This window comes from Schistocerca piceifrons, chromosome 2, assembly GCF_021461385.2.
Source record: "Schistocerca piceifrons isolate TAMUIC-IGC-003096 chromosome 2, iqSchPice1.1, whole genome shotgun sequence".
Classification (NCBI taxonomy): domain Eukaryota; kingdom Metazoa; phylum Arthropoda; class Insecta; order Orthoptera; family Acrididae; genus Schistocerca; species Schistocerca piceifrons.
This window is the reverse complement of record NC_060139.1, coordinates 721,674,770-721,692,040: the sequence shown is the minus strand read 5'-3', so window position 1 is coordinate 721,692,040 and position 17,271 is coordinate 721,674,770. Positions and strand designations below refer to the sequence as shown.

General features: G+C 37.4%; 1 protein-coding gene across 1 annotated transcript in view; it reads right to left on the bottom strand.

Moving 5' to 3' along the window:
- Positions 1-801: 801 nt before the first annotated feature.
- LOC124776293 (aladin-like) overlaps positions 802-17,271 on the bottom strand; it is a 73,786-nt gene continuing 57,316 nt past the window's right edge. The window contains exons 8-10 of the mRNA XM_047251209.1: positions 10,380-10,508; positions 3,354-3,438; positions 802-2,197 (exon numbers count right to left, since the gene is read on the bottom strand). Of these exons, the coding sequence (XP_047107165.1) occupies positions 2,027-2,197; positions 3,354-3,438; positions 10,380-10,508 (385 nt within the window). The 3' untranslated portion in view covers positions 802-2,026. The remainder of the gene's footprint in view (positions 2,198-3,353; positions 3,439-10,379; positions 10,509-17,271) is intronic.

Below are 17,271 nucleotides of genomic sequence, written 5' to 3'. Positions count from 1 at the left end.
TGGTTAATTAAGCTGAGGACAATAAACAAATGACAGCTTTTCCATTTTGTTTTTTACTCAAGTTCTGTAGGAGCAAATCTCCAAGGTCATGGGATGTGTCAGTACATGAAATTACAATATAAAAGTAATAATAGATAAAAATAAATGTTCATGAACCTGAAAAAAGTCAATCCATAACTTTAAGTAAACGCAATCAACAATACAAGAAGAATCAGCTTAATTTTTCAAGGAACTACTAGACAGAAATCAGCCTACTGAACTATTTGTGTTCTTTCATCACTACCCTGGGCTTTAAAATACAAAGATCTACTTGCTAAAAAGTTACTCATGAATAACTTACTGTGTGAGCACTAGTCTCTTGAAAAGTTAATCCACTATCACTCTACTGATAGTGATGGAAACTCAGAAACTAGCTACAATAATACAAGAGGTGAGTATTATACACTTCAGCATAGCTTTTCACTCACCCAGCTTTGACATTTTGCTTTGCATACCCAAGAGCCTAAACTTTCCTAGATGCTCTACAGTGGTGCACGTATATTACATCTCATCAACTGCAGGTAATGTCCTGGACAACTGTTTTGTGGCACAGACAGAATGAAACTAGCAAAGGCTACATCTTCTTGACCAGGCTACAGTTCCTTGATACATGCATGTGACTTGCACATGCTTATATGCTGTTTTGTTTAATGAAGAATGTGGTAGCAGCAGTCTGAAGAGGGCATGTTGTTTTAGAGACTACAAAATTCAGTATAATAAAAATGATTTCAAGAATATATTTACAACAAAATATTGGTCTTCTCTCGTGACACAAAATGACACTGAACTTGATTGTTTCCTTTAAGAACATCTGATAAAAGTTACATCCAATTTGGCATTTCACAATTGATATTTTACATGAAAGAGGAAGTTTGCAAAGAATTTTGCACGAGCATAGCTTAACCAGAAACCATTTTTCTTTCACTTCAGTAGTGAATACATGTTACAATATTGTTTCTTTGTGCTTCATATGGGAAAAAAAGTTCCACATGAAAATTCATTTTCATGAAGCACAAAATAGTTGTGAGTGAAGTCTGGTCTGATTTTGCTGTTTTTAAAATTGTTTAGTCAACTGACCAAATAACCCCGCTCTACATTACAGGATGAATATTGAGCCAACCAAAGTAACTGTACAAAGTAACCAAAGTACATTGTCTGCTGAATAAACATTTTTAACAAGTCATCATCTGGATTATATATACAATTCTACTATAAATGTAGCACAACTGCCAACAGTGTTACATTTCTTTACAAACTATGGTAAAATTTTATACTCCTTAAATTGTTCAAATACAATCATTAGTTAATGGTTGTAATCCAAGAAAGGACTATTAAACTCAAGTTTTTTTTTAATTACCTTCAAGAAATTCACTATCCTCTGAAACCTACTTTAATACCAAATCTATTTTTTTTTTCAATGTGGTCAACAAAGCAAACACAGTGAGCTATGATTTCTCACTAGTAATCCTCTAGTCTCCCAAGCTCTTCCAACCTGTAATTTAATAAAATTTATTTCCACATTCTGAGAATTTTTCATTACAGTGAAATACTTTGGATGAGTGAGGACTCTTTCTGTTCCATTTGTAATATTTCTTTTATTTATGTATGGTATATCAAAGTAACTTGAGATACCCACAAATTAAAATATCAATTCTGTACAATTTTTCAGACTTTCTGTTATCTGAAAGAAGTCAATTCTCTGCTACAAGAAATAAATCAGTTCCTATACAATGCTCCAATACTTGCTTGATAAACTGGCTCTCTCTTGTTACAAGAAATTAAGCAGTAATGTACAAAACTGATATAATATACAAGAGTGGTGTAAAAGTACAAGTAAAACAATTACACATCCATGCCAAATTGTCCATACATAGGTTTCGGAAAACTTGCATTGGTCAACAAATTTCACTGCGCACCACCTCCAACAAAGGTGTAAATAAATAACTGCCCAGTTTATTAACTGATTTAAAATAATTTAAAATCTCAATCAAAAAGAAGCAAAGGAAGCATTACGGAATGTTGAAAGGTTGTGAATTGTTGGACTATGGAACGATGTAGAATCAAGATGTCCTGAAAAGTGTGTTACATTCATTGCATCCTTGGTCCCTGCACTCGAGTTGATAAATGGGAAGTACTGAATTCGTCCTGTTGACCATGCCTGTGAAACAAAACCACATTATTAACTGTTGCTTAAAATCGATGATAATGGAACAATTTAAAAACTGTTGTCATTAAACATGCTTCAAGTACGCATGAATTTTTAATAACTGGATAAATTTTATGAATCTTAGAGGAGAGTCGCACAGAGCCACATTTCTAAAGGTGTATGGAGCTGAGGTGGTTATAATGCCAAGACTTAATGATTTGCTAGAAAATATTTTCTGAAGAGCAAATCACTGTATACATCAGAAGTCAATGAATATCTTACACCTGATAAGCATGGCAAAATAAATGTAGCCATTACTAAAAACATACATCACAACATGTTTAATTCTTTAATGCAAAAATCTTTTATTTCCTATACTTTGTGAAAAGTGTGTCTTAATTACAACAATCAGTTGGTAAAAAGAGAATTAACTCTTTATTCAGAATTGATTGTTTTACACATTTGAAAATATAAGGGGTGTTCAAATGAAAAGGTACGAAATGTTGTAACAACCAAACTGGTTGAACTTTGCATATGCCTCATTTGAATAATGTAGTGACATCTAGGGACATGAATGTAGTGTCATCACCTCCTCCTAAAAAGTTCAAAGCTGTACCAACAGCAGGCAAGGTGATATTCATGAACTTTTCCGACATCCAAGGTCCGATACTCGTCAATTTCCACAAGGACAGAAAAACCATTAACAGTGACACATACTGTGACATACTCTGTAGCCTACAAAAGTCCATCAAAGGCAAAGGGCCTGGACTGTTTTCCAACTTCCATGTGTTTGGTCTGCTAAAAAGCATCCCAAAGGTAAGTGCTTCAACTTGGATGAAAATGAACTGAAGGATACAGTGGAGGACTGGTTCCTGTCATGGCCACAAGAACTCTGGAAACTGGGAATCTTTTGACTTGTGAAACTTGGGTTCAGGCCTCTGGTCATTACTTTTGAATGAAGACTTCAATTATACCTATAGTCGTGTTCTGTACCTTTTACTTCCAACACCCCTCATATGAAGGGTGTATTTTGCATTACCACCATGCGAGGAGATAGTGAGCATCAGTCTGAAGGTTGAGGGGAGGTAGATTTCATTACACATCAGCATCTTTAACAACATGACTATATATCTAAATTAACTTCAAATGAAATGGAGCAAGTACTTACAATTGTCAGTAAAGCACCTTCTTCATAGTTGTTTTGGAAACATATAGCATTTGGCAATTCATCAGAAATTCCACTGATGAAGCAACTGAAAAGAGAAAATTACTTCAGGGTTTCAGTGACATATTTTTGAAAGATATAGATAAAAAGTAACACAACAGTAAGTATTCAGCATTTTTTCCCTGATGTACAAATAGTTTACTGTAAAAGAATAACAGCCATCATTTCATACATGATAAAATTTTATAAAAAGGAAGAAAAATATCAATGAAGATACTTTCCTTTGATATGTGCAACACAATGAAACTGATACCAGCAATAAAAATGATTTCTAAAAGTAGATTTAACTGTAAACTGCATCCCTTTTCATCTAAGATCATGCATATCTGTCAACAATGATTTTTTTTTTTCAATTTGAATCTGTTTTGTCTTTTTTATACCTTCAGTAAGTATCCATCTCCTAATATATGTTATCTGACAATTCAATAAATCTATTCTGTCCCCCCCCCCCCCCCCCCCCAAAGTAGGATGGAATGTCCCTCACATTACGCTGAATAAAATATATGCCATACATGCACTAAACAGTATGTAGTGTTTCAAAAAGAGCCGTGAAACCCTATGTGGTTATTTCCACTGTGCACTATCAGGTAGGTTATTAATGTTAGTTGCAGTTTTAGCTGTTTTCATGTTTTACCTAATAGCAGTGTATTTGTATTGTTTTGCTTCTTGTGAGAACTATGGGGGTGGCAAGCTATTCCAGAGGTGTGCTGCTATCATGACCCTGCCCAGTGCCAGTCCTTTTGAAATCCTGCTGATGGGAGGATGCCTTGGAAGATTTGCCGACATTTTTATTACATTGTTAAAATGTTGAAATAAACGATGTTGCAACAACTTCTGTAGAGAAGTTCAGACTGTTAATATAAAAATGTGTGTGTTTCATTCAGTCTGTGTCACTTTATACTGTTAACGAAGTTAAAGCTTTTTAAATGATTTCTGAAGAGTATTCCGAAGTTATTAGGACCTAAACTGGAAAGTTCAGCAATTTGAAACTGGATATTCTGTAGAGGTTAACCTTTCTAATTCATTGGAAGTTCATTCAACATAGAAGATAATTCGAGATTCAGAAAAGTAGAATGTATGTCATCAATATAAAAATGGGATAAAGTGGTTGTTACATATAGTAATATCATCTCTGACTATAAACAGTATATTTGGAAATGAAGATGATGAATTTTTAACTGTAATGTGGAATCATGCACTGTACTTAAACTGTGAATTATATGGTGAAACAATCAAGAAGATTGAAATAACTCGCAACACTGCAATTTCACGAGTCTGTTCACAATGTGTTCGCATTGCAATTACATTATGAATCAGTATTTCTGGGAAGTGTTAACTTAGTATCACATATAACAGACTTCATTGATAGTTATGTAATCTCGAAAGGCTTTTCAGTAATCACTAGGTAAACTGTGTGAAGTGGCCATTTTAATCAATGCAATGACATTACGTATGGATGAACTTCTATGAGTATTAATATTTCTGACTATGGTCCATATTTAAGTTGTGACTGAAGATAAGCAGAACTGTATTACAGGAACACTCACATTAATTGAAGACATTTATTTTAAATTCAGAGGATGAATCATCCACTTATGATAATCTAGAGTCACATGACAAACTGTTATTGATACCAGAGAGAATATTTAATGATCGATATAATAGTGAAGGCATTTTGTTTTATGAAAATTGCAACTTTTGGGACTATACTGGTTTTATGTGACCCACATTAAGAAGACTCCAGGTTTTTTTAAATTTTAGGTAAAAGGCTTTGCAAGATGGAATTGTAGCCACTATTTTAAGAAGCTGTATCATAGTGAAGACTACATTTTTTGTGTGTCAGTCCTGTTTCCGAGTTGCACAGACACATACTTCTATGGCTGGTGGCCCATGGTGTTATCAAGAAGTAACGAATACAAACAAGTGCTTATCCATTTCGAACATAATTTTTGTGGAAGATTTATGGTTGCCTTCTCAAAACGAAGAAATGAGGACTGAGTCAGACATCGCCAAACTCATGTCTACAGCTGGCACCTTACATGTTGGTTGATCACAGAACTTGATTGCAGGTTAATTTCTAATACCAAGTACTGGCACGTCTAATGAACTGTATAAAAGCAAATAAACCTTTTAAAAACACTGTCATTATTATCTGAGGATTCAGCACTGTAGTGTTTCATCTAGTGCAGACAAAAGCTTTTCATATAATATATCCAGTACATCTCACTAAAGCAGAAATATCCTTTAAATATATTGATCCTCTTAACTGTTTGTCATATACTTCGTAATAGCTTTAGCTAATGAACACCTTCCCTATAGTTAATAAGCCTAATAGGTAGGTAGGTAGGTAGGTAGGTAGGTAGGTAGGCAGATTGGTCGAGGGAGGGAGAGTTATTTCCTGCTACATTTGATAACTATACCCTTTCTACTCTTACTGAACTCCATGACTGCCCCCATGTTGTTAAAGTTGTTACAATTACACTGCAGAAGTTTCAATGGAAAGCCCTTACATATCCTCCATACAGTCCCGATCTCTCCTCATATGATTTCTATATTTCTGGAGCCCTGAAGAGAGATATCACGGATGTCGATTTGCTTAGGATGAAGAGATGCATTCCTGGGTACAATCATGGTTCTGTAGGCAACCACAAACATTTTTCCATGAAGGCATTGACCATCTTGTCTCACAGTGGCATAAATGTATTAACAGTTATAGTGATTACTTTTGAAATATTAGTTACTTTGTTTTCAATTGTCTCATTGACTGACTCTTATACAAGGAAACAAGATTAAATTGTATTTTCGTTACGGTCCCAAAAATGAAGTTAAGGCTTATCGTTTTATGTCCCATCTGGAATGTAGTTTACCTAATAGTTCTTATTGAGTATATAAACAAAGAATCAGCAGATAGTGCTCAACAGAAAATATATTAAGAAGCATTATTTCAAGCAAGAGATACTCTAATTCATCACAAAAAAGGTGCAAACACTGGGTATAACTAAATTCTCTTTACAGATGATGAGGATCTGTAGTGAGGGCCAAAATGATTAAGTTTAGCTTAAGAACTCTTATCTGGAAATGTAAGATTTTTCCACTACACACAATATGCCACAACACATGTTCAAAACTTCTGCATTTTCGTTGCAACTGACTAGGGTATTACATATGTCATTCACCAATCACCCGATAATCCCACACCCACTACATGTTTGTTTACATGCCATTCAGAGTTTGTGATCTGCTGGTAGAGGTCTGTACCTGCTGTTGCAGCTGAGGTCTTTGTTCATAATGAACAACTGTACATTTTAGTAATCAGTGACTACAATACAGAATGTAAGCTTTACATACATTTCATTTTTAGTGTGAACTACATGTTTTCATAATACACTGACTAGATGTTATTGTATGGTGAAGCTTGGTGCAATGGAAAGGTTTCTCATCAAATTGTATGTGCAATGTTATACACATCATCAGATACCTATGCATTCCCTCTTTGTTACAGTGTACCAGCGGGCCTCAGAGACCAGTACATTCACCACCAGCAGGGCCAACTGTGGTGCTCCACGTTGGCTCCAAACACTGAATTTAAAGATGTTGCATCCCATGCAGTAGAAGAGAACACAATGATGAGTACCACAAACATTGCAGGTGGACTGAATGTGCATAATGAAAATGTGATTTGCATGAGCAGCAGCTACACCCATAAACCCCCCCCCCCCCCCCCCCAGAAGGTACAGGCAACGCAGCCACAGGATTGTGTGTCATGAACTCACTTCTGCAGACGGTTCTTGCACTATTGTGTGGATGAGCCCGACTTCCCATAGTGCTTACTTTTCACAGCTGAAGCCAAGTTCAGCAGGGAAGGAATTCTCATTTCCCACAACAGTCATGTGTGGGCGGATGAAAACCTGCACGCTGTGTGCCCCCTTGGGAACAACACAGTCTGAACATTTGGGCAGTTCCTAGATGGACGTGTGATTGTGCCATACCATATTCCACCACATCTCATGGGTGCTACGTACTTGCAATTCCATAACAACGTGCTGCATAGGCTTTTGGAAGATGTGTCAGTGCATGTGTGTCAAAATGTGTGTGACAAAATACGTGGTTCCAGTACGATGGCACACGACCTCATTTTTCACATGTAGTCTTACATCACGTGGACCAACAATATGGGCAACAGTGGATAGGTCACAATGCCCCAATTACTTGGCATGGACGTTCTCCGAGCTTGAACCCACTAGACTACTACCCACGTTATCGCATAAAATCCTTGATTTATGAGACCCCTGTGGCATTGAAGGATGGCTCGGTTTATGGCTGTGGTAGATGCTGGAAGACCAGGAACTGGTGATTGTGTGTACCAAAACATGGTACAGAGCAACCATATCTCAGTTGACATTGATAGTCACGACATCGAGCCCTACCTGTTAGTGGATCCAGATGACAAGCAGCAGGAGTCAAGAGAGCAACATGTGTTGTGATATTTTACATGCAGCAAGAAAACAGTACTTTTCCAGACATGAGTTCCAATACTAAACTTGGTTCCCACTGCAAGTTCCCAAAATTTACAAAGAGAATTTAGTTACATCCTGTATATTCCATTCTACACGAAAATAGGAAATTATTAATGTAGTACTGTTAATTTATGTGTAGACAGATAGCAATAACAAGCTGCGACATTGTCGCGAATAAAACAGTGACCCATATATACAATAAGATTCCTTTAATTTACATCTATGGTTACAAACTTCTTCTTAACAGATTACCGGTTTTGATCTATAATGACCATCATCAGATCTGTTTTATAAAAACAAAGTCCTAATGTACTGCAGCCATAGTGGCATTTTCAAATGTTAATTGCAAAATCAGCACCAGCATCGTCAAATATATATAAATAACATCATATGCATGGGTCATGTTGTCAGTAGCACTACTGTTCAAAACCAGTTATGACTCGTGCGTATGATGTTATTTATATATATTTGACGATGCTGGTGCTGATTTTGCATTTAACCTGTAGTATTACTGACAACATGACTCATGCATATGATGCTATTTATATATATTTGACGATGCTGGTGCGATTTTGCATTTAACATTTGACGATGCCACTATGGCTGCAGTACATTAGGACTTTGTTTTTATAAAACAGATCTGATGATGGTCATTACAGACCGAAGCCGGTGATTTGTTAACAAAAAGTTTGTGACCATAGATGTAAATTAAAGGAAACTTATAAGATAGCATTAACACGATTATTCTTCCTTTGCAATTAGAATCATTTTAACCGCATAATTTATGAGAGAAATAGAGGAAAAGAAATAGAGGGTGGTGAGGGAGGGGGGGGGGGGAAGGGGGGAGGGGGGGGGGGGGGAAGTCAGCGATTATTACACACTGCTAGCTGCGTGATTGTCTCAAGTCTCTGGATATTTTACGAATCTGAAATTACTATTACACTAAAATAAGATAATCCAATTTTTATCAAAAAACTTAAGTGTACATGTATAATCTTACTGCAGAGATTGTAAATATATATCGGAGGTATTTCTTCTCTAGTGTAGCACAATGACGAGCATAACATAGCAAGTACTCCCAAGGTTCAGGTTGGGGCTCTAGTGTTGTGCCCTACTCAAAATATTTGGCATATACTACAGACTGTTACACATAACTTATGTCTTCAAATGAAAAATGGAAGCAGTATTCTCTGGTATTTGTGTGAGGCATATTGCTTGTACTATTATCCAGTGCTGCATTAAACGTAGGTACCATACAAACTAGAATAAGCTGGACAAATCAATCTTTGTGGGATAGTGTGTAGATGATGGATTCACAATTAAAAAGTTGAGAACCTTGACAGGTTACTGAGATTAGATTATAAAAGGAGCATTCAAGATTCTATTACAGTATAATGATTTCAACAGTGATCTGGGGTACACAGTTAGTAGGGACTGCAGCAGACTTTGCTCACTGAGTAAATATAAGGAACAGGGGTTGACAGTTATAGGAAATTTGGAATCTCTTAAAATGTAGTCAAAGTCTCTCATGCTCCGTGAAGTTACTATGGTTCCACTGTGAACTGGGTCTATGATGTGTTGTCCAGTTCATCTTTCCTGGACATGTATAATCGCAACCTACTTCTGAAAAGTTCTGGGCTCTGCTACTTCACTCATATGAGAACTTTATAGTCATGCCATTGCAATTTCAGGACACAAGATAAAGAGCCTGACATATTTTTGGACTCTTGACTTCCAGGCAATGGATCTACAGACCAGCATCAGATTACAGCAATCATAAGCCCCCCCAGCCCCCCCCCCCCCCCCCCCCCCCCCCCCAAAAAAAAACTTTATTAGGTATGGTCCTGTTGGAGATAGTCTGCTGTTGCCTTCCTTGTCCTCCAAAGTGACTTCCACTGCCACTTACAAGTTGGCATACAGTTCAACATGGACTTCTAAACTATGGTGCAACTCGGCACATTTCACACAAACAAAATTGGCCAGAGGTGAAATAATTGATAAGTAATATTTAATGTAACAGCAAATGCATGCATTTTGATGTACTCTCACAACTCACTTTGTATGTTAACTCTTGCCTCAAGAATCTTAAAACATGTTTGCCATTTGTATCCAAGTAGAAAAATGTTACAACATTATATACTATTAAACATTTCCTGAAGAAGACACAAAGGAAATCAAAAGTTATGCTAGCAAAGCAAATACATAAAACAGCAATGTCAATAGGTTATTGAACTGATAGGAGAAGGCTTAAAGACAGAGTTTTAATTGGAGAAAATGAGTTAAGATCTGTTTGATGGGCACATTCACATAATTACCCACCAGATTTAATACTAAACTGCACATGCTAAAAAAATAAAACATGGAAAGGAAAGACGAATGTTCCATCAAAGGTACTGAAAATCAATTACTGCCAATGCATTTGTGTTTAACCTTGAAGGAAAAATGTACATACCATGGTGTCAGCTGAAAAACTGGTTTCAGTTTACTTTTGAAGACAGCAATGTGCCTGCTTTCCTTGAATAGTACTGCTACATATTGGCCACGACCATCCCACACAATTGAAACTGGTAGTCCTCCAATCCTTTAGTCACAGTAGCAGGAAATAAAAGAAGTGTTAAGTGTGCATCGGGAAGTTAAAAAAAAGCATATCATATAACATCCATACATTGAATAATTCTATTGTTGATCAAATGCCGAAAATTAAATAACCACGTTTTTTTAAAAGAAGTCTCTACAAACGTATCATTCTTTTAAACCAATTACAATGAGTTTTCTTGCTTTTAAAATGCAGGAAAATTGCATTGAAGCACTAAATGACACAGTATTTTGCCTACGACAACATTTGCCTTCATCACTGACATTGATTTTAATCACACATGCCTGTAAAATCCTCAAAAAACAGTTCTTCAGATTACAGGACAATTCTTCACTGTGGTACTTGTACAATTTTTTGGCATACTATTATGACACTTGGTTATTTATTTTATTTGCCCTTTCACCTATAGTGTTGGGAATCTATCTTCACTCTTACAGTCAGTTACTGTCTAAGACTGTCTGCTACAGGGTTCACAGCCATGATAAATTTCTTGAATGATATCAGTTTGCTGCACTGGCTATTATTGATAAGATTAAATCATCCATTCATTTTATAGTGTTCACAAAGTATTTTTCACACATTGGGCACAATGAAACTTTCGTGACTTTTGGGTTGTTGCCAAATATCAGACGCATATAGAGCTTGAATCCCTTATTTTACCTCTATGATCTTTTCATGAAATATATGTAGTAGAAGGATGCAATTTATTTGCTGACTCTTCTGGGAGTGTAAATTCTTGGAACTTTAATAGTAAGAAACACAGAGCTGCAGGAGGAGACACTTACAGCCTCTGGCACTGGTGTTGCCTGAGCATCTCCATGACACTTTCACACTTTTTAAATGAACCTGTAACAAAACATGCTGTTGTTCTTTGAATTTTGTCTATTTATTCTGTAAGTCTAATCTGGTACAGACCCCTTTGTGTGTGGAATTCATGCTCATGATCAGTCACACATTAGTTACTGTAGCAGATTTTTAAACTAACATTTTGTGTTGGATCTAGTTTTCTGTTAAAGAGGGGTAGCTCTATATATTATCTGCATTTATTTCAAGTTAACTCTGTTTTTGAGTTTGCCAACAACTATAATTAACATCAAAATGTTTTAGGAAACATAATTTTTACCACAGGTTTTTGTGTTGCCTTAATAGAAATGTGGTTTTGTGTATCTGCTTCAATTCTTATAGGGAATTAGCAACTTTTAGTTCAACAAATTAAAAGATAATCAGCAGGTTTAATTTTAAGTCCTTCATTCACTTCCTTGTAATACATTGCATAAGCCAAAATGCAGCCCCACTGTGAAAGCTGTTCTCAAACACGGGATGAGTTGGCTGACATTCATAAGCAGCTGGAAGTCACCCCGACTACTGTCAAACGATTGACAGATGCTACAAGTCAGTGTGCTCCTGAGAGTAGTGTATGTGTGATACCTGCATGAGAGGTAGAAATACTATCCTCTCCTGTGGATCCTGTCTCTTCTGCAAAAAGTACAGGGTCTGTCATTACCCTTCCACTTGACTGTGTGTGGCTTGTCAATGGTTGATCTAGGCGTCCTCTCCAGGGATGAATGGGGACTGGGGAGGACTCAGGGCATTGTACCGTTCCCCTTACCAACAAAGTTTGAGGTGCTGCTTTTCACTGAAACTGACCCAGTGGGACTCACTACACCCGCTTTGGGGAAACCAGTTTTGTACGGTGCCAGGAAGTAGAACTCAAAAGGGTAGGGGGTATATTAATCAGTAGCAAATTGAACACACGGCGAATGGTGGTGCCCCTTAGGGAAATGGCAGAAAGGGACAGGAAAGGATATGAGGTGCACTCAGTGTGTATACCTGTGGGCCTCATTCAACATCGTGAAGAGGCTATTCCGGCAGCCACTGAGGGAACAGGGTGTAACCAACTGAAAACTGTGGCACATATTGGAACAAACTAGGTCTGTCGTCTGAGCTCTGAACTCATTCCTGGGTCATTCCAGTGACTGGCAGAGAAGGTTGACAAGACCGGCTGTGAGTGGAGTTTCAATGAAGCTCTCAATTTGCAGCATTGTCCCCAGAATTGATCGTGGCCTTTTGGTTCTCAGTTGAGTAGAAGGACTGAACCAGAGACTTCAAAAGTTCTGTGACAAGCTAGGCTGCGACTCCCTGGACTTGTGCCATAGGGTTGAGAACACTAGGGTCCCCCTAAATAGGTCCAGTGCGCACTACACATCAGAGGCTGCTACTCAGGTAACTGACTGTACGTGAAGTACACAGAAGGGATTTTTAGATTAGCCAACTCTCCATCCAATCCATGTAAAACCTGTAGGAAACCCAGAAGCATCAATCTAAGATTGCAAGAAATGCCTCCCACAGGTGAGAGTATTAAAATCCTAATGGTAAACTACCAAATAATTCGCAACACAGTGCCAGAGTATGAAGTGCTCCTGAAAAGCAGTGAAGCTCACATAATACCAAGTACAGAAAGCGGGTTGAAACCTGAAATTGATAGCAATGAGATTTTTGGGGAAAACTGAAATATATATTGAAAGGGTAGGCAAATGGAAAATGGAGGCGGTGTATTTCTCACAGTAGACAAAAAACTCAAATACACTGAGATAGAAATTGAAGCTGCATGTGAGATTGTTTGGGCAAGACTCAGTATGAGGGGTGGCCATAAAACAATAATCTGACCCTTCTATCGCTACCTCTCATCTCATGTTGTTCTTGTTGTGGTCTTCAGTCCTGAGACTGGTTTGATGCAGCTCTCCATGCTACTCTATCCTGTGCAAGCTTCTTCATCTCCCAGTACCTACTGCAGCCTACATCCTTCTGAATCTGCTTAGTGTATTCATCTCTTGATCTCCCTTTACGATTTTTACCCTCCACGCTGCCCTACAATGCTAAATTTGCAATCCCTTGATGCCTCAGAACATATCCTACCAACCGGTCCCTCCTTCTTGTTAAGTTGTGCCACAAACTCCTCTTCTCCCCAATTCTATTCAATATATCATTATTAGTTATGTGATCTACCCATCTAATCTTTAGCTTTCTTCTGTAGCACCACATTTCGCAAACTTCTATTCTCTTCTTGTCCAAACTATTTATCGTCCATGCTTCACTTCCATACATGGCTACACTCCATACAAATACTTTCAGAAACGACTTCCTGACATTTAAATCTATACTCGATGTTAAATTTCTCTTCTTCAGAAACACTTTCCTTGCCATTGCCAGTCTACATTTTATATCCTCTCTACTTCGACCATCATCAGTCATTTTGCTCCCCAAATAGCAAAACTCCTTTACTACTTCGTGTGTCTCATTTCCTAATCTAACTCCCTCAGCATCACCCGACTTACTTCGACTACATTCCATTATCCTCGTTTTGCTTTTGTTGATGTTCATCTTATATCATCCTTTCAAGACACTGTCCATTCTGTTCAACTGCTCTTCCAAGTCATTTTCAGTCTGACAGAATTACAATGTCATCGGCGAACCTCAAAGTTTTTACTTCTTCTCCCTGGATTTTAATACCTACTCCAAATTTTTCTTTTGTTTCCATAACTGCTTGCTCAATATACGGATTGAATAACATTGGGGAGAGGCTACAACCCTGTCTTACTCCCTTCCTAACCACTGCTTCCCTTTCATGCCCCTCAACTCTTATAACTGCCATCTGCTTTCTGTAGAAATTGTAAATAGCCTTTTGCTCCCTGTATTTTTCCCCTGCCACCTTTAGAATTTGAAAGAGAGTATTCCAGTCAACATTGTCAAAAGCTTTCTCTAAGTCTACAAATGCTAGAAATGTAGGTTTGCCTTTCCTTAATCTTTCTTCTAAGATAAGTCAAAAGGTCAGTATTGCCCCCACGTGTTTCAATATTTCTACGGAATCCAAACTGATCTTCCCTGAGGTCGGCTTCTACCAGTTTTTCCATTCATCTGTAAAATATTCGTGTTATTAATTTTGCAGCTGTGACTTATTAAACTGATAGTTCGGTAATTTTCACATCTGTCAATACCTGCTTTCTTTGGGATTGGAATTATTATGTTCTTCTTGAAGTCTGATGGTATTTAGCCTGTCTCATACATCTTGCTCACCAGATGGTAGAGTTTTTTCAGGATTGGCTCTCCCAAGGCCGTCGGAAGTTCTAATGGAATGTTGTCTACTCCGGGGGCCTTTTTTTGACTCAGGTCTTTCAGTGCTCTGTCAAACTCTTCACGCAGTATCATATCTCGTATTTCGTCTTCATCTACATCCTCTTCCATTTCCATAATATTGTCCTCAAGTACATCGCCCTTGTATAGACCCTCTATATACTCATTCCACCTTTCTGCTTTCTCTTCTGTGCTTAGAACTGGGTTTCCATCTGAGCTCTTGATATTCATACAAGTGGTTCTCTTTTCTCCAAAGGTGTCTTTCATTTTCCTGTAGGCAGTATCTATCTTACCCCTAGTGAGATAAGCTTCTACATCCTCACATAGCCATCCCTGCTTAGCCATTTTGCACTTCCTGTCAATCTCATTTTTGAGACGTTTGTATTCCTTTTTGCCTGCTTCATTTACTGCATTTTCATATTTTCTCCTTTCATCAATTAAATTCAATATGCCTTCACTACTGCATCCCTCAGAGCTATCCATTCTTCTTCTACTGTATTTCTCTCCCCCATTCCTGTCAATTGTTCCCTTATGTACAACCTCTGGTTCTTTCAGTTTATCCAGGTCCCATCTCCTTAAATTCCCACCTTTTGCAGTTTCTTCAGTTTTAATCTACAGTTCATAACCAATAGATTGTGGTCAGAGTCCGCACCTGCCCCTGGAAATGTCTTACAATTTAAAACCTGGTTCCTAAATCTCTGTCTTACCATTATATAATCTATCTGAAACCTTCCAGTATCTCCAGGATTCTTCCATGTATACAACTTTCTTTTATGATTCTTGAACCAAGTGTTAGCTATGATTAAGTTATGCTCTGTCCAAAATTCTACCAGACGGCTTCCTCTTTCATTTCTTACCCCCAATCCATATTCACCTACTATGTTTCCTTCTCTCCCTTTTCCTACTCTCGAATTCCAGTCACCCACGACTATTAAATTTTCGTCTCCCTTCACTACCTGAATAATTTCTTTTATCTCATCATAAATTTCATCAATTTCTTCATAATCTGCAGAGATAGTTGGCATATAAACTTGTACTACTGCAGTAGGCGTAGGCTTCGTGTCTATCTTGGCCACAATAATGCGTTCACTACGTTGTTCGTAGTAGCTTAACTGCACTCTTATTTTTTTATTCATTATTAAACCTATACCTGCATTACCCCTATTTGATTTAGTATTTATAACCCTGTATTCACCTGACCAAAAGTCTTGTTCCTCCTGCCACCGAACTTCACTAATTCCCACTATATCTAACTTTAACCTATCCATTTCCCTTTTTAAATTTTCTAACCTACCTGCCTGATAAAGGGATCCGACATTCCACACTCCGATCCGTAGAATGTCAGTTTTCTTTCTCCTGATAACGATGTCCTCATCTCCTGAAGGAACGGTAAACTTCAGAGAAAACCTTAGTTCACTTGTACGTAAGTTTCCCAGTCATCAGAGACTTTAACCATCCAACAATTACTTGGGAAAATTACAGTTCTGTTAGCAGTGTGCGTGATAAGATATCATGTGAAACTTTACTAAATGCCTTCTCTGAAAACTACCTAGAACAGATAGATAGAAACTCCATTCATGATGGATATATAGGATCTAATGGCAACAAATAGACCTGACCTCTTTGAGGATGTCCACACTGAAACGTGACCATTACATGCAGAAAGATATATATGTTCAGCAAACTACATAAAAAGTCAGTAGTGTCATTTCTCAATGAGGAACTTGAAACTTTCAGTACACGTCATGAGCATGTAGAGGAAATCTGTCTCAAGTTTAAAAGAATAGTTGGCCATGCACTGCATAGACCAGTACCCAGAAGAACAGTTCATAATGGGTATGCAGTCACTGTAAAGAAACTTCTCGAAAAACAGAGATTACTGCATAATAGATGTGGAACAAAATGTAGGGCTATAGACACAAAGATGCTGAATGAAACTCATTTGGCTGTCAAGAGAGGAAAATCAAAGTGGTGCGCATATACACATCTGTAGCAGGACGTGTATACATTCCCACAACAGAAAAAGTGTTAAGGTATGTCCATATGATGCCTCTTTCCTCATGCACAATTGCAGACACATGAAAATAAAAGGGCACGCAAAAAAATTTGTGGAAAGAACACATGGTTGTATGGCTGTTTTTGTGTCCAAACTTTGCCTCATTGTGAAAACAGCCAGCTATGGATCCTCTTCTTTCATTGGGAGCTTGTGCTGCAGTTACTGTGAAGAAAAGGTGGCAGAAAAACAATGCATAAAAGTGACTGTAGGTAAATTAGTATCTAAATAACAGAGGTACGAGAAATACAAAGTGATGACTACATTTTGTTTTCAAATTTCATGAGCAGATCACAGCAAAATTCTATATTTTATGCACGGGAAACTGCAGCTGTAATGCTGGCAATAACATTTTGTTAGCTAGTAACTGGTGACTTATATATCAGTTTGAACTATTTAGTTCACATCTGAAAACAAACCATTTCAGTGATTGTTACTGAAACTGAGAAATATTTAAGGGAGCTTCATAGTCATTATGTAAAGATTAATTAACATCCAATGCATCATTTGTATCACATTTTATAAAAAAAGTTTACACAACTTTAATCATGAAAGAGATTATAT